The 26,823-nt window shown below is 40.7% G+C and overlaps 1 protein-coding gene across 4 annotated transcripts in view; it reads right to left on the reverse strand.

The window, feature by feature from the left end:
• Positions 1 to 26,823, reverse strand: part of adamts6 (ADAM metallopeptidase with thrombospondin type 1 motif, 6) — a 326,411-nt gene that overhangs the window by 229,822 nt on the left and 69,766 nt on the right. For all 4 annotated transcript variants that reach the window (XM_060823800.1, XM_060823780.1, XM_060823790.1 and 1 more), the window contains exons 6-7: positions 17,546 to 17,629; positions 17,024 to 17,169 (exon numbers count right to left, since the gene is read on the reverse strand). In XM_060823800.1, the coding sequence (XP_060679783.1) occupies positions 17,024 to 17,169; positions 17,546 to 17,629 (230 nt within the window). The remainder of the gene's footprint in view (positions 1 to 17,023; positions 17,170 to 17,545; positions 17,630 to 26,823) is intronic.

Below are 26,823 nucleotides of genomic sequence, written 5' to 3' on the forward strand. Positions count from 1 at the left end.
ACAGATTTCAAATCACAATTTCTTTCGTAGTCAGCAGGCCTTCAAATGTAAAATTGTTTTGTTGACTCCAATAAAAGACAGAGTACTCAGCCTACCTGTGACTAAAGGCTAGCAGCCAGCAATGGCTATATTTTCCATTTTTAGGACTGCTGCCAGTAAAAATCATGGGGTGAGGTAATAAAGTTACCTCTCAGCACTTCCTGAGGCATTCCCAAAGAAGGTGATGCTTTCCAATGTGAAAGAGCTATAAAAATATTTTTAATGACTATCACACTACACTATTAACAGTTTCTTATTATGAGTTTGAAAAATCAAACTTTGAAGCATGAAGTAGAACTGGGTTAAATCTAGCTCCAAGTTAAAAGTTATAATTATTTATCACACTTATGTACAGCAGCAATAACCATTTATGTATGTGCAAATCTAACTTAAGGCTTATTTGTTCATTTGAACCGAGCATTTTAAAGTGATTAGAGTTTCCTGCAACAGTAAATAGCCAGACACTTTAAAAGAAGGGTCAATGATTGGAAAATTAGATAACAGACAATAATGAAAAAAACAAAATTGCTTTCATTAAAAAAAACGCAACCATCCATATCCATGACACTGGAAAATATCAACATTTCACACTTTGTAAAAATATGTTTGACCAACGTGTAAAATGTATGACAAAATAAAAGACACCTGTTCATAAATCTTGTGAAATTAGACCTCTAAATTGACCACTGTACCAATGAAGCCAAGTTACATTACATTAATTGGCACCAAGAAAACATTCCTCAGGTCCAATCCACACATTCATTAGCTGCAAACTGCCTGCTGTCTGACATTTGCCATTTAACTGGCAGCTTTTCAGGAAAACTTTGAACCAAGCATTTTACAGTAGTTCCATTCACATGAATCCTTCACAACGCACCAGAATCTTGTGAATTTACTACTCATCCTGATCTTCGTTCATTAGCATTTTTTCATACATGCTAACATGCACACCCAATAGTGGGTTAGTAATTTCCTTACTACACCTCTAAAGCTAATTATAATGTTTCACACCAAAACTCAAAAGTATTTCCAACTTTCCACACAACAATGGTCTCATATTTTTCAGTTCACTGGCATAACGTGTATTTGAATAGTTGATATCTGTCATCGCCCTGTTTTATTTTTCAGATATTCATCGTCAAAACTTGGCACAATCCATGTGAGCTGTGTGCAGCTTCTGCAATGTCCTACTTAATCAAAGTGACACCATTACTGGTCAACTAGAAAAGATTGTATGACTCGGTATAATAAATTATCTGAAGCTTTGTTCCTTACCCATCTGCTGAGTCGCAGAATCACAGATGTGTTGTGGTGCAGAAGGAGGCCATTTGACCCATTGTGTGCACCAGCTCTTCAAATGTGCATCAGTACCTTGTACCAATTTCTTCCTTTATTTCCATATCCTTGCACATTACTTCTATCCAAATAATCATCCCAAGCTGTCTTGAAAGTCTCAATTGAATCTACCTCCACCACATTTCCAGGCACGGCATTCCATACCCTAACTACTTGCTATGTGAGTAAGGTTTTTGTTCTGACATTGTATTGGCTCCATTTGCAAATCACTTTAACTCTAAACCTTCTGTTTCTTGTTCCTTTTATGAGTGGAAATAGGATTGTCCCTTCCACTTAATCCAAAACATATATGGCTTTGAAATCTATATCAGATCCTCTCCTAGTTTCTTCCCTCCAAAGAGAACAGTTCTAGTCTCTTCAATCTATCCTTATAGCTCTAAACCAAACCCTAAGTTCCTTATCCTGGAGCTCCTACTTCTGCATTTTCTTCAATGTGTTCACATCGTTTCTAAAGTGTGGCACCCAAATCAACCATTTTGTACAGCACAGAGTTATAGAGTCATTGGGATGTACAGCATGGAGACAGACCCTTTGGTCCAGCTCATCCATGCCAACCAGATATCCTAACCTAATTTAGTCCCATTTGCCAGCATTTCGCCCATATCCTGCTAAACTCTTCCTATTCGTATACCCATTTTAAATGCTGTTTTTGTACCAGCCTCAATCACTTCGTCTGCAGCTCATTCCATACACACACCACCCTCTGTGTGAAAAAGTTGCTACTCAGGTCCCTTATATATCTTCCCTCTCTCACCCTAAGCCTATGCCTTCTGGTTTTGGACTCCCCCACCCCAGGGAGTAGACTTGATCGATTTATCCTATCCATGACCCCCATGATTTTATAAACCTCTACAAGGTCACCCCTAAGCTCCCGACACTCCAGGGAAAACAGCCCCAGCCAATTCAGCTTCGCCCTATAGCTCAAATCCTTCAACCCCGGCAACATCCTTGTAAGATGGAAGTGGGTACTGCAGGCGCTGGAGATTAGAGTCAAGATTAGAGTGGTGCTGGAAAAGTACAGCAAGTCAGGCAGCATCTGAGGAGCAGGAAAATCAACGTTACGGGCAAGAGCCCTTCCTCAGGAATGAGGCTGGGAGCCTCGGGGTGGAGAAATAAATCCACCCTGAGGCTCCCAGCTTCACTTCTGATGAATGGCTTTTGCCCAAAACATCAATTTCCCTGCTCCTCAGAAGCTGCCTAATCTGCTGTGCTTTTCCAGCAACAATCTAATCTCAACTCAACATCCTTGTGAATCTTTTCTGAACCCTTTCAAGTTTCACAACATCCTTTCAATAGGAAGGAGACCAGGATTGCACACAATATTCCAAAAGTGGCCTAACCAAGATCCTGTACATCCACAACATGACCTCCCAATTCTTATACTTAATATTCCGACCAATAAAGGAAAACATACCAAAAGCCTTTTTCACTATCCTATCCACCTGTGACTCCACTTTCAAGGAACTATGAACCTGCACTTCAAGATTTCTTTGTTCAGTAACACCCTCTAGGACCTTACCATTAAGTGTATAAGTCCTGCCCTGATTTGTCTTTCCAAAATGCAGCACCTCACATTTATCTAAACTAAACACTATCTGCCACTCCCCATTGGCCCATCTGTTCAAGATCCTGTTGTACTCTGAGGTAACCTTCTTCACTCTCCACTACACGTCCAATTTTGGTGCCATCTGCAAACTTACTAACTATCCCTCCTAAGTTCACACCCAAATCATTTATATAAATGACAAAAAGTAGTGGACCCAGCACTGGTCCTTGTGGCACACCACTGGTCACAGGCCTCCAGTCTGAAAAGCAACCCTCCACCACCACCCACTGTCTTCTACCTTCGAGCCAGTACTGTATCCAAATAGCTAGCTCTCTCTATATTCCATGATTATGATATGTTTTGTGAGTTTGCAGTACATTTTTACAAGTGGTAAAATGCTGCAGCTCCTCGTTATTCCTACAATTTTTAATACATCTTGAATGGATAATAAAGTTAAATAAACTACTAATTAAACCTAAACATCGGAGGAAAGGTCTCATTTGGACAAGATCGGTACTGTCCTGCCCTTTACATATGCTAAAACTTATGTTACCTAAAGGTGTTCCTGTATTGAAAAACACTTTAATAAAGGCTAACAGATTTCATTTATATTGCCTCCGTGAAAGCTAAAAAAATTGTAAGGACTTCTCAGAAGTGAACAAAGTTTCAACAGTGATATTAGTGCCTAAATTTCCCTGTGTAGTTCATCTCATGTTAAGGCTAAGCCTCCTAAACATGTCAGGGGCAGAAAACTAGCAAATGTCATGGGTAAATGAGAAGGAATGTAGGTTTAAGTTGATTCCTCAAAGCCTTCCTGTCTCCAGAGGTCAAGCCCTTCTCATTTTGGAGTGCTCTCGATGCTGGAGTTACCACACATCTGCCACTAATGGCACTTCAACAATGTAAAACTGCCTTAAGTCAGAAAGAAAGCAGGTTTTAACATTATATCATTATATTGTGCTGCTACTTGTTTCTACTTGCAAGATTTTTTTCTAAATATAAACTTGCCATGTGCCATTCAATCATCGAGCTTTCTTATCCTTTACTATAACGTAATACAGTACCTGGCTACTGTACATAAATTACTTTCATCAACTTCTTTTCCATCATTGTCCAATTTCATAATAGGAAAGTTTTGATTTAAAGTGACAATTAATTGTAATATATTATATATTGAGAAATATTTTTGTAATAAAGTATATATGAGGAAAACTGCCTTGTCAATGGAGATATTATAAGCACCAAAGAATGTGGTCTGGATTAGTCCATAAGGTCAGAGTATTGAACACAGAATATAACACTTTTTTTTATATTGTGAAAAGTGATGAAGAAGTTATGAAAAATTACTGAACCATATTTTTATATATTGCATATTTTCCATGCTAAAACAAAAACACAATTGAATTATACAATTTCAGCACAATTAATGAATAAATCTACAGCAGGAACCTCCATAGGGATAGCCAAATATGTTGACCCATTTGACACAATGGTTTTCAAGACTACCTTCAGAATCTCACCAGAGTGACTGTTAGGAAGCCATGTGGAGGTCTGGCTTACAGCATCCTGAGCAGTGTAAAGGAAAAGCAATTGGTCACAGAACTGTGTCATCACCAAACTGTGCCCAGTTTATCTGCATCATTTAGCAAGTAAAGCAAATGTGACATTGTCAACATGTAAGTCAGAAAGTGGAATGAATGTTGAATGTGAAGTGGTCCTGTGGAGGATTATGCAAGAGCAGAGTTGCTACTCCTGACTGTTAGGCATCCTCATTTGTAACTTCTCTAGTCTTAATGAATTACATTCTCTTGACTTCGGCATCTTTAGTTATCATAGGATTTAATTTCCCCCTGATGTTCACATGAATACAATGCATAAGCAATTTAGTTGTTGGGTAGGATAGTGCTGATAGAACATGAGTGGCACTGTGATTCAGTGGTTAGCATTGCTGCCTCATAGCACCAGGGTCCCAGGTTCAATTCCAGCCTTGGGTGACTGTGTGGAGTTTGCATATTTTCCCTGTGTCTGTGTGAGTTTCCTCCCACAGTCCAAAGATGGTGCAGGTCAGGTGAATTGGCCATGCCAAATTGCTCATGGTGTTAGATGCATTAGTCAGAGGGAAATGGGTCTGGGTGGGTTACTCTTCGGAGGGTTGGGTGTTGGGCCGAAGGGCCTGTTTCCATCCTGTGGGAATCTAATCGTGAGGAGTAAGAGTAGGCCTGTGATCACAGCTGATCTCCACAAGGCCTCTACTTCTCTTTCATGCCAGCTCCTCATAGACCTCGTCTCCCTAATATGTCAACAATCTCCTCTTTAAAAACTTCCACTGATCTAGCCTCCCAAAGTCTCTGTGGTACAGAATCCCAGAGAATCCCAGACATTCCTACCTTCTGAGAGAAGAAATAAGTCTCCCATTATTCAGTACTAATCTTACCATGTTTTGGCTGTGAGTCACATCGAGTTTGATGGAACGACTCTTCACACAACATCAAATGGGTTTCCTTGCCATACCTGACCAAACTTACCCTCAAAATGAATTTGAAATTTTCCAATGAAGTGTTTCGTACCCCATATAGAATCCTTAATGACAAGATCTCTTATTAATCCTCTTAAAACACATTTCTGAATCTAAAATAGCCTAAAACCAATCAGCAAAGGTTCTGCAACATATTACTCTAAGAAACAATCCCTGATACACTGTACAAATTTGTTTTTCTTGTTACTCTTGCCCATCAGATCTGTCCAGACAATATACAGATTGAAATCAGTCAGAACAGTTGTGGTGCTCTTCTTACACACCTCCAATATTTCCTGACTTCTACTTTTCTGAGGCACCTTTTCTATGGGGCTTTGGATGACTTTCACGCATGAAGTCTTTTCCTTGTTTCTTTCCAAATTGATTCCACATCGTGATCTATTGCACCAAATCACTACTCACCACTGCACTAATACTCTCCTTTATTAACAGCACTGCCCAAAATCCTTTTCCTTTTTGTCCATTTTTCCAGAATATCAAATACTTCAAAATGTTGAGTTCCTAAACTTGATCACCTGACAACCACAGCTTGTAATGTCTAACAGGTCATATTTATTTGTTTCTATTTGTGTCCATCTCTCTTGCGATAAATGCTGTGTGCATCCAGATAAAGAATCTCAAGATTTGTTTCTTTTTTTCTATTATAACTTATTCTGGTTCTAATTTTTGCTGCAATTCTCTGCTTGTATTTTCTGCCTTTTCCTGTGACACTTAAATTATCTTTCACCTCTTCATTATCCTATACATACAATCACACCATTCTGTCCTTGACCATAGACCAAATGTGATATAATTAATCTAAAGTCTGTGACTGTCTCCTGAATCATAGTAACTCTTCCCTCCTTTATATGTCACAGTGTTGGCAGTTCAGACTCCAGATTATCAACTCTGAGCCAAAGACTCTTGGATAGCCAGCTCTTTCTGCAGTTGTGGTCACTGTGGATCGCACTAATGTCAACCAGCTCTCAAAAACCGTAGCCCCAACATATCGCTTGCCCACCCATCTCTATTCCATTTAATCCATTAATTTGAATGTTAAATATTTTCAAAGTGTATTTCCCAAATGTGCTTTCAAGCAATAATAATGTCTTCTGATTTAAACTACTTGGCCAATTAAAAGGCACATGAAAGAAATACCCACCAATCACCTACCTCTTTTCCTGTGTTGTCATACTTTGGCCCTAACATGTACAAATAGATTGAAGTGGCGGCCTGCTGCCAGTTTTTATCACCTATTGCTGTACTGACACAGGTCCATTCTCCCAGTCTGCCCCATGACCGTGCTGACTGGCTGTACATTCCTCCTGGTCTAATTAACAGTGACATTGGTCTGTTGTACAGTCCTTCCAGTCTTACAGGGCATAACTGAACCCTACAATCTAGGAAGCTCCAGAATTCGTCTCTGCTCCATGTCCGGTATCGTAACCAAAAAAAAATAAAAATGTTGTTTTAAAGATTATTAAGGATGACAAATGCTACAGTTGACTACAATATCCTCAGGATAATGAATGGAATAATCAGTGGAATAAACACAAAGGCCATGAAACAAAACCAAAGAACATTGTCCTGAAGAACTGCTCTTGAAACATTAACTCTGTTTTATCCCTCTAGCTACTGCCAAACCTGCTGTGTTTCTCCAGCACACTCTGTTTCTCTAATTAGCAGAACTTGTTTTCTGATCTATAGCAGACACTATCTCCTGCAAAGAGTGCATGCTTGTGATCAGCAAACAAGAATTGCATCAGGCTTGGCTGTGATACTCCCTGTGGTTAGATTTAGCAATATTTGCTGCACATGTTCATACATAATTGAGACTATTTAGGTGACTGGCATTGCTGGAATCAGAGTTTCCTGGAAAGATCTGGAGTAAATTGGCCAAAAAAGCAAGCTTTTTATTTACTATTAAAAATAATGCTACAAGCCAAATAGTGCTGGCAGACTTCATTTCTTTTTCCTTTTAATGATTTTTACTTTATAATAAACTTTCTACTTATCAAGATGAAGACTAGGCTTGGAATCTTTTTACATTCATTATCCAGTGTTAATATGAAATATTCCTGGGTCAGATTTCCACAGGCAATAGCACTCTAAAGTTGTAAATTCCTGGATTTCTCCATCCAGTGAATTTGAAGTTGGTGCAGTGGGGTGTGAGGCAATGCAGAAGGGGGCACACAGGATCTACCGTCCCACCTCTGAACTGAATTTTGAGATTTTATGGTGTCTCACAGACTGGATGGATGGTGTCTCACAGACTACCTGCCTTTGGGTCTATTAAGATCCTTAACTGATCCTTACCACTGCCAGTTTCTAACCTCATGGCAGGGGCTGTTATGGTGCAGTGGCAGTATTTCTGCCCTGGGCTAGAAGGTCCAGGTTCAAGTCCCACCTGATATGAAGATGTGACATAACATATTCAAAAAATTGATTAAAGATACTATCTTGTTTTAAACTTGTAATACAGTGAGGTCTGCACCATTCATGATCCCCTGCAGTTTTAGTTGTGTAGCCTGCAGTTAAGCAAGGGGAGGAACTCACCTTTGGGATTCCTAGTGTTTCCCCTCACTGGATCATCACCTCACCCTTTAATTTACTACAGGTCCTCCCACTCCCCACAATCCACTCACCTAGACACAACTGTGACCTTACCTGGGCTCCTCTTCATTGGGACTGCCCATAATCCCAGCAATTCCTGGTGGCCACAGTGGCTGCTGCAGGGATTAGAAGAGTTTCTGGCCATCCAATTGCTTAATGGCTCTCTGCAATGGGACCTTCTGTCAAGGTACAGATGGAAAGCTCAACTTCAAGGTCTCACCCATCTGCTGGGTAGTTGTCAGGATTGCGGATGGATTCCACACTGTTCTTTTCACCAGGTGCTGATAGGGACAATGGCATTCCATAGAATTCAGGCCCAACTTCTTTAACAGCACAACAGTCAATGAATCCTGTATCACTTACTGGCAACCTAGGAGCCTCAACTGGCCCAAGGGAGGGCAAGAAGACTGACTAATAGCTCCACCAGCCCTTACAAAATTTCAGATAGGTTGGGTAGGCAATGGGAAGACCACATATTGGATTTAATGACCCCACCATCTCCAAACCCACCAACAACAGAGTAGCCAATCCAGCCTGATGTGCATTAGTGTACAATGTATAAGCAAGAGGCAGGAGGAGGCCACTGAGTCCTTTGGACCTACTCTGACACTCAACAAGATTTTGGCTGATCAAACTGTAACCCCAAATCCAACTGTGCCTACCTGGATAACATTTTACAAACATCTATCCACTCTGCTTTAAAAATATTCAAACACTTATGTTTTATCCAGTATGGCTTGTGACTCCAACAGGAGAAAGTGAGGTCTGCAGATGCTGGAGATCAGAGCTGAAAATGTGTTGCTGGAAAAGCGCAGCAGGTCAGGCAGCATCCAAGGAACAGGAAATTCTGTTCCTTGGATGCTGCCTGACCTGCTGCGCTTTTCCAGCAACACATTTTCAGTTGTGACTCCATCAGCCTGTTTCTATCCTGCAATATTCTAGAATATAAAACACAATGTCTCGCCACTCCAGCTATTTTTAGGTGTGAATTTATGCTATGCCACCTATTTTGGTACAGCAAATACCAATCACACATATATTTAATTGTAGACACTAGGCAATGCAATAACTGATAAGGGACAGACAAAGAATGTTTCAAAAGTCATACACTTATGAGGTTGCTAGGCTCTGTGGATTACTCAGAATTATCAAGAAAAAGATTAGGAAAGGCAAACGTAGGTCCCTTACGTCAGAAGCTGGAGAAATTATAATGAGGAGAAAAGAAACAACAGAAGAATTAAACACATACTTCAGTTCTGCCTTCACAAAAGAGGATGCAAATAACCTCACAGGAATGTTAGAAAATCAAATGTTAGAAAACCAAGCGAGAAGGTGCAATTGAAGGAAATCAGTGTTAGTTAGAACATGATGCTGGGAAAATTAATGAGGTCAAAGGCTGAAAGATTACAAGTGTCTGACAATCTATATCCTATAAAGAAAGTGGCCATTGGATGCATCAGTGGTCATCTTCCATAATTCTAAAGAATCTGAAGCAGTTCCTACAGACTGAAGGGCAGCAAATTTAACCCTACTATTTAAAAAGGGAAGGAGAGGGGGAAAAAAAACGGCCAGTCAACCTAACATGAGTTGGGGGGGAATTTCCAGAGTTTATTTAAAAAGACATGATAACAATATTTGGAAAACATTAATGGGACTGGACAAAGCTAGCATAGGATTATGAAAACCAAATGATGCTTAACAAATCTACTGGAACTTTTTGAGAACATAGCTAATAGAATAGATAAGGGAGAACCAGAGAATGTGGTGTAAGTAGGTTTTTACAAGACTTTTCATAAGGTCTCTCATAAGAGGTTAGTGCACAAAGTGAAAGTACATGGAATAAAGAGTAATATGTTGGCATTGATCGAGAATTGGCTGACAGACATAAGTCAGAGAGTGAGAATACATTGGTCTTTTTCTGAGTGGCAGGCAGTGCTGAATGGATTCAAGGATCATTCCTTGGAATCTAACTATTGACAATATATAAAAATGACCTGGGTATGGGAGACACCAGAAAACTGGGTGAGATTGTGAGTTGTGAGGAAGGTGCAAACTGGCTTCAAAATAATTGAGACAAGTTGAGTGAGCGGGCAAACACATTTCAGATGCAGTACAACATGGATAAATATGATTGATACATTTCAATGGGAAAACTTCAATGGGAAAAATTGAAAGGCAGAGTATTATTTCAATGGTGATATACTGGGACATGTGAGCGAGCAAGGGATCTGAGTGTCCCTGCACAGAGTCAATTAAAGTAGATAGGCAAACAACTAGGAAAGTAAATGGTATAATATATAATTCTTTAATTCATTCATAGGATGTGGTGTCACTGGCTAGGCCAGCATTCATTGACCACCTCAAATTTCCCAGAGAGCAGCTGAGAGTCAACCACATTGCTGAGAGTTCGGAGTTTCATGTAGTCAGAGCAGGTAAGGATGGCAGTTTCTTTCTCTGAAGGAAGTTAGTGAAACAGATGGTTTCTTTTCTATGATGATCAACAATGTTTTCATGGTTCTATTCTGAAGAAGGGTCACAGAATCCAAAATGTTAATTCTGCTTTCTCTTCACACATGCTAGCAGACCTGCTGAGTTTATCCCAGTAATTTCTGCTTTTGTTTATGGTTTCATGGTCATCTTTAGACTTTTGACTCCAGATTATATTTTTTGTTGAATGCAAGCTCCATTATCTGCAATGGCAGGATTTGAACCCAGATCCCGAATTACTAGGCTAGCACCTCCCCTTAAATATTAGCATCATTGCTAGAGGACTTGAGATCAGAAATAGGGATGTCTTGCAGCACTTATACAGAACCTTGATGAGACCTCACCTGGAGTGTTGTGTGCATTTTTTGGTCTTCCTACTCAAGAAAGATTATACTTGGCATAGAAGGGGTGCAGCTGAGGTTCACTCAATGATACCAATGAGAGCAAGACTATCTTATGAGAACAGATTGGTTCAATTGGACCCGTATTCACTAGAGTTTAGAAGGATGTGATGGAATCTTATTAAAACATTTAAAATTCTAACATGACTGGACAGGCTATAAATAGGGAGGATGTTCCCCCAGGTTCAGGAGTCTAGAACCAGGGACCACAGTCTCAGAACACAGGTGGATCAAAGGGTAGTGAACCTGTGGAATTCTTTACTACACGAGATTGTGGAGGCCAAGTCACTGAATTTATTCAAGAAAGAAATTGATAATATTTTAGATTTAAAGGCATCAAGGTATACAGGGAGAAAGCAGGATTGTTACATTGAGATAGATGATCAGCCATGGTCATATTGAATGATGGATCAGGGCCGAAGGGCTGAGTGGCTTACTCCTACTCGTAGTTTCTAGTTTTCCAACTCTAATTTCTAAATTCTAGCAAGAACAATAAAAAGACTGATTTAACAATAAAAAGACCATCCCTAATTTCATTATTTTCCCATGGTGCGTGGGTTCTCATAGTCTCTGTGCAAAAAGTGTCATTCTTTCAGTTCTAGTATTATTGCTGGCATCAATGAGGGGGGTTGGGGGGGGGGTCACAACAAAAAATAATGGACAGATCAGACGTCATGCTCCCTTACCTACAATTCCAAATCCAAGTTTGGACAGCTTTGAAGTGACCTGACTTTGATTTGGCAGATGATTGGTATATGAAAATATTCCAACTCTGAAAATAGGCGAAACAGTGCACCTGATATAGCATATATGCATGAACACTTAATGTAACGTTAATGTGGATCATTCTTTAGACAGAATTGTGTTATGACAAGGAAGCATGCTAGTGTGGCATCTGATTAGCTGTAGCTACCAAAAGAAAATTGCATTGTTGTACCTAACTGGCAATGAACACACTAAAGTATGATTTAGGAGCAAAAGTAGGGCAATCAGCCCCTCAAGCCTGCCCCACTTTTCAATAAGATCACGGCTGATCTGTTTGTATTCTGAATTCCACATTCCCAATCATCCCCAATTGCTTTGATTTCTTTGCCTAATGAGAGTCTATCTATCTCCACTTTAGGGAGTTGGTTAGCTGAGTTGGCTGGACTGCTGGTGAATAAGTGTGGATTGAATTCCGACGCTGGCTTAGGTTACCAAGAAGTGCTCTCCTTCTCAACCTCTCCCTCACCTGAGGTGTGGTGACTGTCAGGCTAAACCACCACCACTCCTCTCTCTGATGGGAGAGTGGCCCAATTATCTGGTAAGACGATAGTGGCTTTACCCCCACCTTAAATATTTTCAATTACCCTGATTCCACCACCTTCTGAAGTTCAAAAATTAAACAACCTTCTGAGAGAAAAAGATCCTGTCTAAATAAATATCTTCTGAAATTTTCTAATGGTATTTAGAACTTTTACCTCCCTGTTGTCACATATCTTTCAACTGCAGTTAAGTTTGACTCACAGAAAAGTTTCTTGCCTCCTCCCATTAATACGCATTGAATGCTAAATTTATACCTAGGTTTGCAAATAATTATGTAAGTGGCTGATTTAGTTTCATCACTGTGCTTATTTGGACTAGACTCTATGACTCTGGCAGGACTAGCATCAGCTCTTGAACATTTTGACTTGACTTACACCAGCTTAAACAACAACTCTCTGTACTGACAAACAACATTACACTCGACAAAATCTGCCTCAGAATCCACAAATTTCTAATTTTGGAAATGCAAAATAAAAAACCATCCAAATATTTTAGTTTGTCTCAGTTCAAAACAATCTCTGAAATTTAAGAAAGCTTCACATTTTTAGTTTAGCACCACAATACCATTGGGTTAAATTGTCTTTCATGTATTATTATAATTCAAATCCATTTCAAGGATAGATAATCAATGAAACATAGGATATGTAATTTCAAGTTGTAATGTTCTTGCTAACTGCAGATTATAAATTCATAACAAATGCTAATTTATAGTTCTAGTTTGAACCAGCTAGAATGAATCCACGAATAAAAGAAAATCAATTTCACTGGCACTGTCAAATATAAGACATTTACTCTGGGACCATAAAGCCACTATTTTTTAAAATTTGGATTGTGCAGACGATGTGTTTAAATGTGTAGTCCTTTAGCTTATTGCACAGTGGAGCTCTCACAGAAATGCAAGGTGTGCCCTCAGCCACACTCAGAGGCAACACCGATCCAGGTTTATTTCAAATAAGATAAGTTACTATTATTCTTACTAACTTTATTGAAGGCCATCTGCCATACTGATAATATAAATATAGAAATTATCAGCTTTTCATCAAAAATGCTCCCAAGCAAAGTGCACTTACAAGAAACACAAAAGATGGTGTTATGACAGGGTCACTTTTGTGCTCCGAGGATGTTTTCACTAGATTTATGTTATTGTAAAAGACCATTGCTAATAGGAATATCCCTTTTCTTTAACCAAGAGAACAAACTAAGCATTATTACTAATTTATAGCCAACTACAGGGCAATTGGTAAGAGTAGCTCAGAAAGACCACTCATATCCTAATCAAGGCAGAGAACCAGTATGTAACAAATTTTAGGAGATGCCGATTTCCAATTGTATGATGTGCACACAACCCACTCTACTAATCCTGTGAATATTTGGTTTTGATCATCTCAATTTACAAGGCCTAGCCAAGCGGACAGCAAGAAAAATGGTCTTAAACGTTTGCTTTCAGTAAGTAAATACTGAAGTAAGTAAATACTTATTTATCATTTAATTGCCAACATGCTTTCTTTCATGTGGGAAAAGCACCTGTTCCATATCCCCGCCTGATTCTACAGCTGAAACTAGACCCTGATCATATTCGAAATTTGCATGTACTAACTTGCTTCGTATTGCTCAACGGCAGAGCTCTTTGGAGCAGCATTGCATCTCTATCAAGGCATATTTCATTCAAGCATTATTATATTGACAAGGTTTACAACATTAATTTTATATCAATAGTACATTCATACAGACCCAGGTGATAGAAAGGATGACCAATATTGCAGCTTTACTAATTGCAAGTTTAGTATAACATAAACAAAAACCTAGCAAAATTTGGATCAACACATTTCATAGATTGTTTTTTTTTCACTTTTTATTTGTGCATAAAATTAAGGGCCACAGTGGTTTATAAAAATGTTACAAACATTTCTGCTTTCCTTCTGTACTAATACATCCACAATCACATTCCTTCATACTCTTAGCTCAGTAGAAGTAGAGAACTGATAATGTAAAAAATGTAAGCATCAATACCTTCAATAAAGAGAAAGTGTAACTATTTAGAAGGACAGCTTTTCCCTTACCCTGTTATTGTAAATTAAACATTAATAGTATCAGATGAGAAAATATTTCTAAGTTTAGTGCTAATGCTGTAACTATAACTGTTCTCTCTTCTATGACATGTCTAGTGTATATGAAGAAAGGCCTACATCTGACTTGTTGACTTTATTAGATAACAAACTGCAAATGTTTTAGTACATACCAGTATTTCTACACATGCTGCCTTCTGGCTAAAAACATTAGGAATGGGACCTAATAACAGTCAAAACCAGAACCCCAAACATATTTACCAGCAGTCATACTGCAACTTTTAATATGTTAAGAATGGTACACAAATGTTAGCTTCCCCCAATTCCCAAGGTTGAAGATGGAGGATTGATAGTAGTATCAACCTAATACTTAACTTTCTCCTTACGTTATTCTATCAATGTAAGTGAGAAGACCAGTTATATATTGATTTTATCCTAATAAAGGCTAATATAACAAGCTTCCTGGCATTTTCTTATTTGCACATAAGGAAAGAATGTATTTTCTTTTTGTGTGCATTAACCAAGCAATATGGTCCAATGGAAATGGAACTTAATCTCAAGCTGCTGACTGGCTCAAAAATCTATATATTAGTGCAGTGAATTATTTACTGAGACTGAGACATTAGTACCTTATCCGTCCTCTGCCAGATCAGTCCCAATAGACCTCACTCTTCTAGCCCACTAGGGTCATTCCATTAGCTCTTTTTCTCCACTGACAACCATCTCCCTAGACCATTCCTTGTGGCTGTCTACTGCAAGAAGTATGAAGACTTCATGATGTATTCATCTCATGTTGGAGACTATCCTTCAGGTTACCTCAACTGACTCTTCCTTTCCCCTTGCCAAAAATATCCTTCATTCCTTATCCCCACTATCCTAGAAGCTAAGTCAATTGAAAAACTCCTAAAGCTATGTGATCAGCTAACTCAACAGAAGTTGGAGATTGACCTGTTACTTTGATAACCGACCTAGTAAAGTTATTGACTGGCTAAACTGACAAAGCGACAAAGGAACAATTTCTCGCAATCTGAGAAATAATAACAAATCACAAATCACTGAATGAGAAACAGAGAGCACCACCCTCCTGAATCCACTGATGTGATGGGTTGTGCTCACAGCCATTGTTCACAGACATTTATCCAATTCCCCCTTATAAGTGAAGTGGGAAGAAACAAAAACTGTACTCCAGTGTCGCTCTCATGAATCTTTTGATAATTATTTTGGGCTTGCATTGATGGAAGTTGTCAATCCTTTCTCAGGGCTCAGGGATACTAATGAAAGAAGGTGAACAAAAAGCACCACTTTGCAAATGGATCAAATCTTTTTCACTTTCAAATAAAGTAGTAGAAAGTGAGGACTGCAGATGCTGGAGATCAGGGTCGAGAGTGTGGTTCTCAAAAAACACAGCAGGCCAGGCAGCATCCAAGGAGCAGGAGAATTGACGTTTCCAGCATAAGCCCTTGAAGGGGCTTGACTGCTGCCTGACCTGCTGTGCTTTTCCAGCACCACACTCTCGACCCCCACTTTCAAATAAAACCTAATTCACTAAAGAAAGTTTGGAAGCAAATTAAGTGCCTGTGTTTTAATCTAGTATTTGAAAATCAACTGTATTCCCATCTAGGCTTAGACATATTCAGAACATGACTGCAAATATCCTGGCAGCAAAAGTACTATTTCACTCACAATGTTAGCTTGAGAAGTAGCACTGATTTTGCTAAATATGGTGCTTGCACATTTCATACATTTTACTCTATTTAAGTCACAATTGATATAAAAAGAAAAACATCACATCTTTAAATATGTACTTTTACTTCTTATTCCCTGTCTCTGGCACAGAATTGCACTAATTTCTTCCAAACAGGCAAATATCCCATTTGCCTTACATATTGAAAGTCCAGAAATTATGTCTTGGAAGTACATTTGGCTCTTGTATTTTAATATTGCGCAATGTCATTTCTATGTTTCTGAATATCTCACTGATAATTGCCAACAACTCCTTAAGAGTAACTGAGGTATTTGTGAGCATTATATAACAAGCTGACTACATTCATTAGTCCTCAGTTAATTATGTCATATCAGCAATGACAAGTCAGGATATAAATTAATGCTGGACATTAATTTGCTCATTTTTTTCTTTGAACATAGTTTTCTATTTCTCCTGGCAACAACTTCTATTCATATTTTGTAGATTCTTAATTTAATTGCATGCAAGCCTAACAATACTAAATTGCATAGATTATCAACACATCGTCCAATTGAACTGTGACAAGCAGATTAGAAAATAAATCAGTGGAAGCTTGAAATTAGTGTGACTCAGTAATAGTGAGAAGGCTGGTACTCCAAATAAACTCAATTCCAGTCTCTATTCATCTTGCAAACAGATTCTGACAGATTTGGTCACTTGCTATTCAGAATCTATGCTTTTCCCAATAGGTGGCAGAAAAATTAAAAGGGGTGAGTAGCAATCCACATGATCTCCAAAATGCAGGGCACACAGGGCATTGGCAAACATATATCTGCCATGTTGATAAAAGTAAGGACAACTTATACAAAAAAAAACTTTAGACAGAAGAAAAGCAATTTTTTAATTTGAAGTCCACATCCTGATTGTGGGTGATGTAGGTAAATAACTAGTCACTGTGTATAAGGCTTTTATTCTGTGATTATAATTTGCATGCAAATATCCACATCTTACCTAGTAATTAAAACAGCATTATCATGATGAGCAATCCCATTTTCTGGAATGGTGTTTCCATCATTTTGGTGAGAAAGAATGGATTTCTGCCATTTACAGAAGCTGTCCAAGGACTTGTCTGCATGATGATTTATCTCCAAGTTTGGCTACAATGCAACAAGTATACCAGAGAAATCCAAACATATTACTGAAGAACCAGTTCTTCTTCAAAGAATAAAAACCAAGATGATAATTAGTAAGGGCAGCTTGCTTTTTAATTTTTCGTTTGAAAAAGTACCCTTTATTTTATATAACGATTTTCTGATGTCTGACTTCGGCCAAATAAATTAAAAACACATCAAGAGACAAAGAACTTATAAATATTTCTTGTTGAAAGCATTTATAATGTTATTACACATACAACCAGAATATTTCTTCTTCAGTATTTTCCAGTAACAGAAACTTTCTTCCAATTTTTGTAAAACAATCAAAATTTTAAAAGTGACAATTAAAATAGTAGACGTTTTGGATTCCTCAGCTTACCTGATCTTCAGTAAGAACAATCAGACGAGTGACTATTATGTTCACAACATTTCCTAGACTGGAATCACGGTAAAGTTTGGCAACCTGACCTCCAGAAAATAAGAAAAGACACAAAGTCAGACAAAAGTAAAATTCCTCTTTCTGCTTCTGATTTTAGTGTGACAACTTCACATTGACAGCAATATCATAATTAACAACTGCTTCACAGGGGGTTTCATGAAATCATGCTCTCAGAACAGAGACTTCAACATATGAATAAATGGACAGACAGCCAGGGGACTGAATGCTTCAATTCTGATTTATGCCTTCAGCTGAGGGGAATACCCTGCCAAGAACATGTTGTTATAAAGTTATTTGTCATCACTTATAAGTAGCATCTAAAATCTTTCTGTTTAAAGTAAGCATTGCCTTAATTTTGCATATTATATTTTAACATTTTTTTACATTTATAGATCGACACAGGTAGTTGTAAATAGATTTTTCAGCTTCCATGTTCTTCACGCTCCTATTTTCACTAATAATTGCCATAGCCAAAAAGATCCAAATCTATTCTTGCAATGTTCTTATTTATACTCTATTTACTGCAATGTGACATACCCTATAACAGGACTGAAATCTTAGATTAATTAATTGTTAGGAATCTTGGGGAAATTTGAACCCAGTAGAAACTGTGGGTGAGAAATAAAAGCGGAATTTAATCATTAGTTTCACTTCAATATGTTCAGTGGCCACCCAAAGCCAGCAGGATGTACCTTAACATGTCTTAAAGGGGGCCAATAGCGTAATCAAGGTTCAACTGCAATATTTACCAGACGATTATATAATGGGATAGCAATGTATTCAGAAGTAGATCATAGGGCTTGGAAAGGCCCAGAAACACAAGCACTTATTTTAAAAATACGGATCTCTTTGTCCTGGAGGAGCAAGAATACTCTGAACCTGAAGGCAAGCATGGCCCAAACTTGACTTTGTCTATCTTCACTGCGAACTCTTGGACCAAACAATTAGTACTTATGTGAATGTCTAACACCATTCCCTTTGGTCCCCAGGACCAGCCTGCTACTATGGGTTGTAACAACAAGGCACCCAATTCCTCCGATATCCAATTTGGTAGGAGATCACTGTCATGTCAGTAAGAGTTCACAGTAAGATTACAGGAGCTTCTCTCTGCCACTCCCAAGTGGGGCAATAGCTCTCTTGTCTGTATTCCTGAATGGTATTAAAATCAGTACTATCATCTCCCTGCTAGTTATCTGTGGCTTCAAAATTGCAATTACATCAGCTCAGTTGTGTTGAATGAGTGAGGTGCTGTGAGAAAGGATTTCTCACACGTGGGCTTTCTACATGAAGTGAGGAAAAGTTCAGTGGACAATCAATGGTTTTTTAGAAGAGGTTGCAAAGCCCAAATGGAATGTTATGGCCTCTCTTGTGGCGAGGGTTTGGAGGCAGGAAGGATCTTTAAATAGGCAGGAAGTCTGAACCGCACCACCTTGCTGCCTCCACCAGAATTAAAACAAGCCCATGATTGGACTTCCCACTCTGTTACTAAATGAAGCCATTATGTGGACAATTAAAGATTGCTTAAAGGTCTCATCATGCCACCACCGGGATAAACCCAACTGCAGTAGTCTTGCTGTGTACAGCAGCTAAAACTATACAGCCTGCTCATGGTCTGCTGCCACTTCAGGGAGTGGGTGAGGGACCTCTTATTGAAACACACTCAGAGTCTGATTAAAGGATTGGCATCAGGAACAGGAGCCACTCAGAACTGACCCTGTTGTTGCCGCTGACAATCACCATCGCACTCCCACCCACCGAGCCCCCACCACCAACCCCCTAACCCGGCCTTGGCACTTTTCGATCAAGCGCCTCAAAAGTAAATGCTGTTCCAGCAGAAACCTCAAGCTCCCTACATCACCACTTCATTAAAAACAGCAAGCAGCCTCTGAATGGCTAGCAGTTCCCAATGAGGAGGAATTCTCATGCCACAGTCCTTGATCACGGGAAAGGCCCACTGATGGCCATTTAATACTGACTTTCTTTCCTACAGGAGGCATTCCTGGTGTCTTGTTTACTCTCCAGTCAGCAAGCATAACCCTTTACCCTTCCAAAATCTCCAGCTGTCCTCCAGTCTCTCAACATCCTGAACCTTTTCAATTCAGTCATGGAAGGTCAAGGATGATATTCCGAGTCAGAAGGCAGTTGCTGCCCTAAAGTAGCCATGTAAGAACCTTCTACCCACCAACAATGAGAAGGGGTAGAGGATGGGGGAAGTACCACTGACTCCCCTGGACTGACTTTATAACAGGCTCCCCCATGCAGGTTGATTTAACAGGCTGAAGGTTGGGCTTCTGTCCTTCAGTGAAAGGAATGCCCATCATTGTGTGCTATCAGCAGATCAGATTAGGTGACAGGCTTATAGTCCCAGCAGCATCAGCAAAGACTAGTGGGTGTTGCTGCTACTGCAGTGAGGCCTGTGATCACAACATTAGCCTCCGATTTGCAGGGTGTCTTGTATTTTTATATCTTTTGTCAGTGAAGCCTTTACTTTGACTTTTACTTCTCACATTTTATTTAGATATTTGAAAGATATTTGTTGTTTGAGCTTTCCTTTCTCAGAGTTAACACTTTCTAAATTAATGAGCAGATACCCAAATTGTTCATTGTTCCATCACCAGCAACTGGGAACTCCACCTACTGCTGATAGCACACAATGATGGGCATTCCTTTCACTGAGAGATAGAACCCAACCCTCAGCTTGTTAAGTCAACCTGCAGTGTATTATCTTCCTGGGGGAACCAGTCATAAAGTCAGTCCAAGGGATTGAGTGATATTGCCCCCACCCCACCCTCTGAAATATTTGGTACATGGATTCGAAGGTCAACCACTAAGAACTGATAGCTATTGAGAGACAGTGAGACTAACTACGAATTAAGCAATCTTCACAATTTTTACATGAATTTGAAAATTCCAGGCTAAACTTTAAATATGCACCATCGGAAAAACTAAGCAGTGAAAAGTATTTTTTATTTGTCACCATGAAAATAAATTATTCTTAATATCAGAAGAAAGAAACCAAACCTGCAATAATTAAGAAGTTTAAAGGAATAATCTGATCCTGGGAAGACTACACATTTCTATGGGTGGCACATTGCCTTAGTGGTTATCCTCACAGCACCAGGGTCCCAGGTTTGATTCCAGCCTCAGGCAACTATTTGTGTAGAGTTTGCACATTCTCCCCGTGTCTGCGTGGACTTCCTCGGGGTGCTCCAGTTTCCTCGGGGTGCAGTCTAAAGATGCACAGGTCAGGTGAATTGGCCGTGCTAGATTGCCCATAGCGGTATGTGCATTAGTCAGAGGGTAGTGGGTCTGGGTGGGTTACTCTTCGGAGGGTTGGTGTTGACTGGTTGGGCTGAAGGGCCTGTTTCCTTTCTGTAGGGAATCTAATCCACTGAAGTGTCTAATTTTTAAAGTGAAACTGCTCCCTCATTCTTCTATCCATGCATATATAATTAATTTCATGAAGAGAATGAAAATGAAAAATTGAAGAATTTAATGGGAATGGTAGAGATGTCAGGGTGGTGAATGTAGGGTAGAGGGGCAGAGGACGGGTAAAACTCTAAGAGGGGACAGGGCAGGGGTAAAACTGTAAGGGGACAGGGGAGGGATAGAGTTGTCAGATGAAGGAGAGGGGTAATTCTGCAAGGGGGCAATAGGTACAGCAGTAAGAGGGGTAATGGAGTTGAGAGGGGTATGGGAGAGGTAGGTCTGTGAGGAGGGCCAGGAGTAGATCTGCAAGAGGTGGCAGTGGAAAGGTAGATCTACAAGAAGGGGCAGAGGAGTGATAGAGCTCTGAGAGGAGTCAGGGGAGGAATTAAGTTGTGAGAAAGGGCAAGGGAGGGGTACATCTGTGAGACATGATGGGAGGACTGGATCTTAGAGAGGGGGCAAAAGGAGTGGATATGCAATAGGGGGCAGGGGAGGGGTTAGCTCTGAAATGCCCTTGATCTGATATCAAACATCCTGACATCTGAGATGTGGCTACAGAGATGCACTGGTTGTGATCTTCCCAAATTCCTTAAGTTCTAGAGTGGTACCAACAAGTGGCCTCAAGTAGCAAATGTTACACAGGTTTCAAGAAAGGGAGGAGAGAGAAAACAGGAAACCACAGATCAATTAGCCTGACATCAGTCATCTCTATTTATTACAACTGGAATCCAGGACTAATGAAGTGTTAACAAGTCACTTAGAAAACTATGGTATGAGTAGTCTGCCAGTTGTAGGAGTAGGAGATCCTGTTTGACAGATTTTTAAAAGACTTTTGAGAATCTAATGAGCCAGACAGATAAAAGAGAATCGGCATGTGTCATGAACTTGGATTTTCAAATGACATTCGGAGAAGTGACACTCAACTATTTGTGCAAGATACGGCTCATAGATTAGGGGTTGAGGGTAATACATCAGCATAGATAACTGATTAGTTAAAGGACAGAAATTCAACAATAGGAAAAAAAGGTTATTTTCAGGTTGTTAGGCTATTACTGGTAGGATGCAGAAAGGATCACTATCTCACATTCTCATTATCTATATTAATGCATTATATGAGGGTAGTGAGTGTAATGTATCCACTTTTCTGGCAATAATAAGCTAGCTGAAACAAACAAGCTCTGAAACAAACATCAAGGGCTGATATATTCCATAGGCCTTGGAACTTGAATATTAGGATTAATTGTTGGATCTCAAGCCAATGAGACCAAGGGCACATCTTCTGGAAGGTAAGTCATAAATTGGTTGCCTTGACTCTTGCTAACCTATTTGTGACAAAAGGTGGACTCCTGATGCTGCAGACCCAGTCACATGACTGACAGGTTTTGCAGAATGGCAGGAGCTGCTGAGGCAAGTTGGAAACCTGATTTGCCTTTCCAAAATGCAGCTCCTCAGATTTACCTAAATTAAACTCCATCTGCCGCTCCTCAGCCCACTGGCCCATTTGATCAAGATCCTGTTGTACTCTGAGGTGGCCTTCTTCACTGTCCACTACACCTCCAATTTTAGTGTAATCCTCAAACTTACTAATTATACTTCCTATGTTCACATCCAAATCATTTATATAAGTGACAAAAAGCAGAGTGTCTTAAATATTTGCAGATTGACAGTCAACAGGTTTGGCCATGTTAAGGACATACCTTCCCTGACCATGAATCACTGGAGTGGGACTCAACTCAGAGCTTCTGGCCTAGATGTGATTCATGGAACACTATGAATCATGTCTAGGCCTCACAAAATGGCTCTGACCTCCAGTCGGTGCTTTCAACGGAACCTTCAAGGTAGGAAGGAAACCTTACTGCCTACTCTCCAATCTTTCTCCCCAATCCCTCTTGCAAATCTAGACTTTCCTGCCCTTTCTCTCAGTTCTAACCCCTCCCCTGCCCCCTATTGCATATCCACTCCTTTTGCCCCCTCTCTCAGATCCAGTCCTCCCATCATGTCTCACAGATGTACCCCTCCCTTGCCCTTTCTCACAACTTAATTCCTCCCCTGACTCCTCTCAGAGCTCTATCACTCCTCTACCCCTTCTTGTAGATCTACCTTTCCACTGCCACCTCTTGCAGATCTACTCCTGGCCCTCCTCACAGACCTACCTCTCCCATACCCCTCTCAACTCCATTACCCCTCTTACTGCTGTACCTATTGCCCCCTTACAGAATTACCCCTCTCCTTCATTTGACAACTCTATCCCTCTCCTGTCCCCTTACAGTTTTACCCCTGCCCTGTCCCCTCTTACAGTTTTACCCGTCCTCTGCCCCTCTACCCTACATTCACCACCCCAACATCTCTACCATTCCCATATCTACAATGCTCACCCTGTTGTCTGAACTTAACCCTCTCCCTCTCACAGCTGTAATTCCAGCTTTACCCAATCTCCCCACCAATACCTCAACATCACAATGGCTCTCAGAGCTCAAACAGCTCACAACCCTAACAGCTCTCACCAAACCCTATATAACACCCCCCCCCCACCCTCTCACAGCTTTCATATATCTACCTGTCCCCCAATCACACTGTCTGTAATTTAGAAACACTCCCCAAATAACTCTACCCACAACCTCCATGGCTCTCAGAGCCTCATCTTCCTCCTCCATATAGAGATCTCAGAGATCAACACCCTCACCCAGAACTCTATCTCCCTTGACAGGTGATAGCTCTGACAGCTCTACACCCACTTCATCTCCTCATAGAATTTAGAAGAACTCCCCTTATCTGTTCCAACCTACAACCTCTTTGGCTTTCAGCACTCCAACCCAACCCCCACAAGGCTCTCAGAGATCAACCCCTCCATCCATAGCTCTCTTACCCCCACAGGAATAGCTGTCACAGTTCTATTCCCATCCCGTCTTCCTGCAGTGTCTGTAATTCAGAAGGATACAGATTCTTTAAATCTGGGAAAATTCAATAGGTCAGATACTGAGAGATTTTTTCCTCCTTTGGCTCCCATGTCTACAGCCAGAGTGCACAGTCTCAGGATAAGGGGACAGCTGTTTTAGACTTAGCTGAGGAAAAGTTTCTTCCCTCAGTGTATGTGAATCTTTGAAATTCTCTACTCCATAAGATGATAGGTGTACAGTCATTGAGTGTATTCAAGGTTAAGATTGATGTAATTGTGAACTCAATAGGAATCAAGGGTTATATAGACTGGGCAAGAAGGTGGTGTTGAGTTTAAGGATTACCCATGATCATGTTAATGGCAACCAGGCTCAAATGCCCATATATGTTCTAAACCTGGTCCTATTTCCTCTGTTATTATGCTCTTATGAACAATACAGCAATAATCTTATTGGTCATAAAATGCCTACATTATTGTCTTGCAATTGGCTTCCTGGCATCTATTAGCTTCATTCTCTCTCTGTGAAGTACAAACAGAGAAATATTTTTTTTTCAAATTGGCAAATTGGGGTTAATACAAAAGGGTTGATTTTGGCTCTGCCCAAGTGGCAGTAACCAATCAGGGAGCTGTTAAAATGCTCAGGTGAATTATCCACCTGCATTCATCAGGTCTCAACTGCAATTTGTACTCCAGTTCAATCAGAAAAGCCAGTGCAGCTTTCTTGTCAGGTCAGGGCATCCAGGAAGTGAACCTGGACATCAGGGTATAAAGCGAGTGCTAAGCCTACACCGGCCAACAGTGAGACCACCTTCGCCCCCAATGTTTACATCCAATCAGACACCCATGGGCCTGCTGTACAGACTCTTCATGCTTCCATCCCTGCATCAGAGGACCAGCATCTCTGAAGCCCCAGCAGTGCCACTGCGATGAGAGATACCTGCTGAAGCATGCTTGAGACCTCAAGGTTTTGGGAGAAAGTGAGGACTGCAGATGGAGATCAGGGCTGAAAATGTGCTGCTGGAAAAGCACAGGAGGTCAGGCAGCATCCAAGGAGCAGGAGAATCGACGTTTCGGGCATGAGCCCTTCTTCAGGAATCCTGGTTGGGTCCAAATTTTGTTGGTCTGAACATAGTCCGGAGTCCGTGTGGGGTCAGTCGGTTCCGTAGGCAGGTGCTGAGGAAGGAGATGTGGCTGTGGTAGCGAGTCTGTTTGAGAAAATGGCTGAAGAGCTTCTGGGCAGAGGAGATGACCTGGGGTGTGCAGTGAGAGAGGGACTCACTGAAATCCTTGTAGAGGGAGGAACAGAGCTTCTTCAAGGAAGGCATCCTTGCAAGAGGATTCGCAGTAGGTTAAAATCTTCTAGGAGAAAGTGAGGACTGCAGATGCTGGAGATCAGAGCTGAAAATGTGTTGCTGGAAAAGCGCAGCAGGTCAGGCAGCATCCAAGGAGCAGGAGAATCGACGTTTCGGGCATGAGCCCTTCGGGCATGAGCCCTTCATCAGGAAGGAAGAAGGGCTCATGCCCGAAACGTCGATTCTCCTGCTCCTTGGATGCTGCCTGACATGCTGCGCTTTTCCAGCAACACATTTTCGCCTCAAGGTTCTGGGCCAAGTGAGTCAAAGAAACAAACTACTCAGGAACTGGAGAGTCAGAGAGGAAACCTCGTCCAGGAAGATCACTGGCTGCCTTGAAATGGCATGTGTATCATAGGTAGGAGCAAATTACTGCAGATAAGACCATAAGACCATAAGACATAGGAGTGGAAGTAAGGCCATTCGGCCCATCAAGTCCACTCCGCCATTCAATCATGGCTGATGGGCATTTCAACTCCACTTACCAGCGTTCTCCCTGTAGCCCTTAATTCCTCGAGACAACAAGAATCTATCAATCTCGGCCTTGAAGACATTTAGCGTCCCGGCCTCCACTGCACTCTGTGGCAATGAATTCCACAGGCCCACCACTCTCTGGCTGAAGAAATGTCTCCGCATTTCTGTTCTGAATTGACCCCCTGTAATTCTAAGGCTGTGTCCACGGGTCCTAGTCTCCTCGCTTAACGGAAACAATTTCCTAGCGTCCACCCTTTCCAAGCCATGTATTATCTTGTACGTCTCTATTAAGTCTCCCCTCAATCTTCTAAACTCCAACGACTACAATCCCAGGATCCTCAGCCGTTCCTCGTATGTTAGACCTGCCATTCCAGGGATCATCCGTGTGAATCTCCGCTGGACACGTTCCAGTGCCAGTATGTCCTTTCTGAGGTGTGGGAACCAAAACTGGACACATTACTCCAAATGGGGCCTAACCAGAGCTTTATAAAGTCTCAGTAGCACATCTCTGCTTTTATATTCCAACCCTCTTGAGATAAGAGACAACATGGCATTCGCTTTCTTAATCACGGACTCAACCTGCATGTTTACCTTTAGAGAATCCTCGACTAGCACTCCCAGATCCCTTTGTACTTTGGCTTTACTAATTTTCTCACCATTTAGAAAGTAGTCTATGCTTTTATTCTTTTTGCCAAAGTGCAAGACCTCGCACTTGCTCACATTAAATTCCATCAGCCATTTCCTGGACCACTCTCCCAACCTGTCTAGATCCTTCTGTAGCCTCCCCACTTCCTCAGTACTACCTGCCTGTCCACCTAACTTCGTATCATCGGCAAACTTCGCTAGAATGCCCCCAGTCCCCTCATCCAAATCATTAATATATAATGCGAATAGCTGTGGCCCCAACACTGAACCCTGCGGGACACCGCTCGTCACCGGCTGCCATTCTGAAAAAGAACCTTTTACCCCAACTCTCTGCCTTCTGTTAGACAGCCAATCCTCAATCCATCCCAGCAGCTCACCTCGAACACCATGGGCCCTCACCTTGCTCAGCAGCCTCCCATGTG

The sequence above is a fragment of the Hemiscyllium ocellatum genome, chromosome 1 (assembly GCF_020745735.1).
Source record: "Hemiscyllium ocellatum isolate sHemOce1 chromosome 1, sHemOce1.pat.X.cur, whole genome shotgun sequence".
NCBI classification, from domain to species: Eukaryota; Metazoa; Chordata; class Chondrichthyes; order Orectolobiformes; family Hemiscylliidae; genus Hemiscyllium; species Hemiscyllium ocellatum.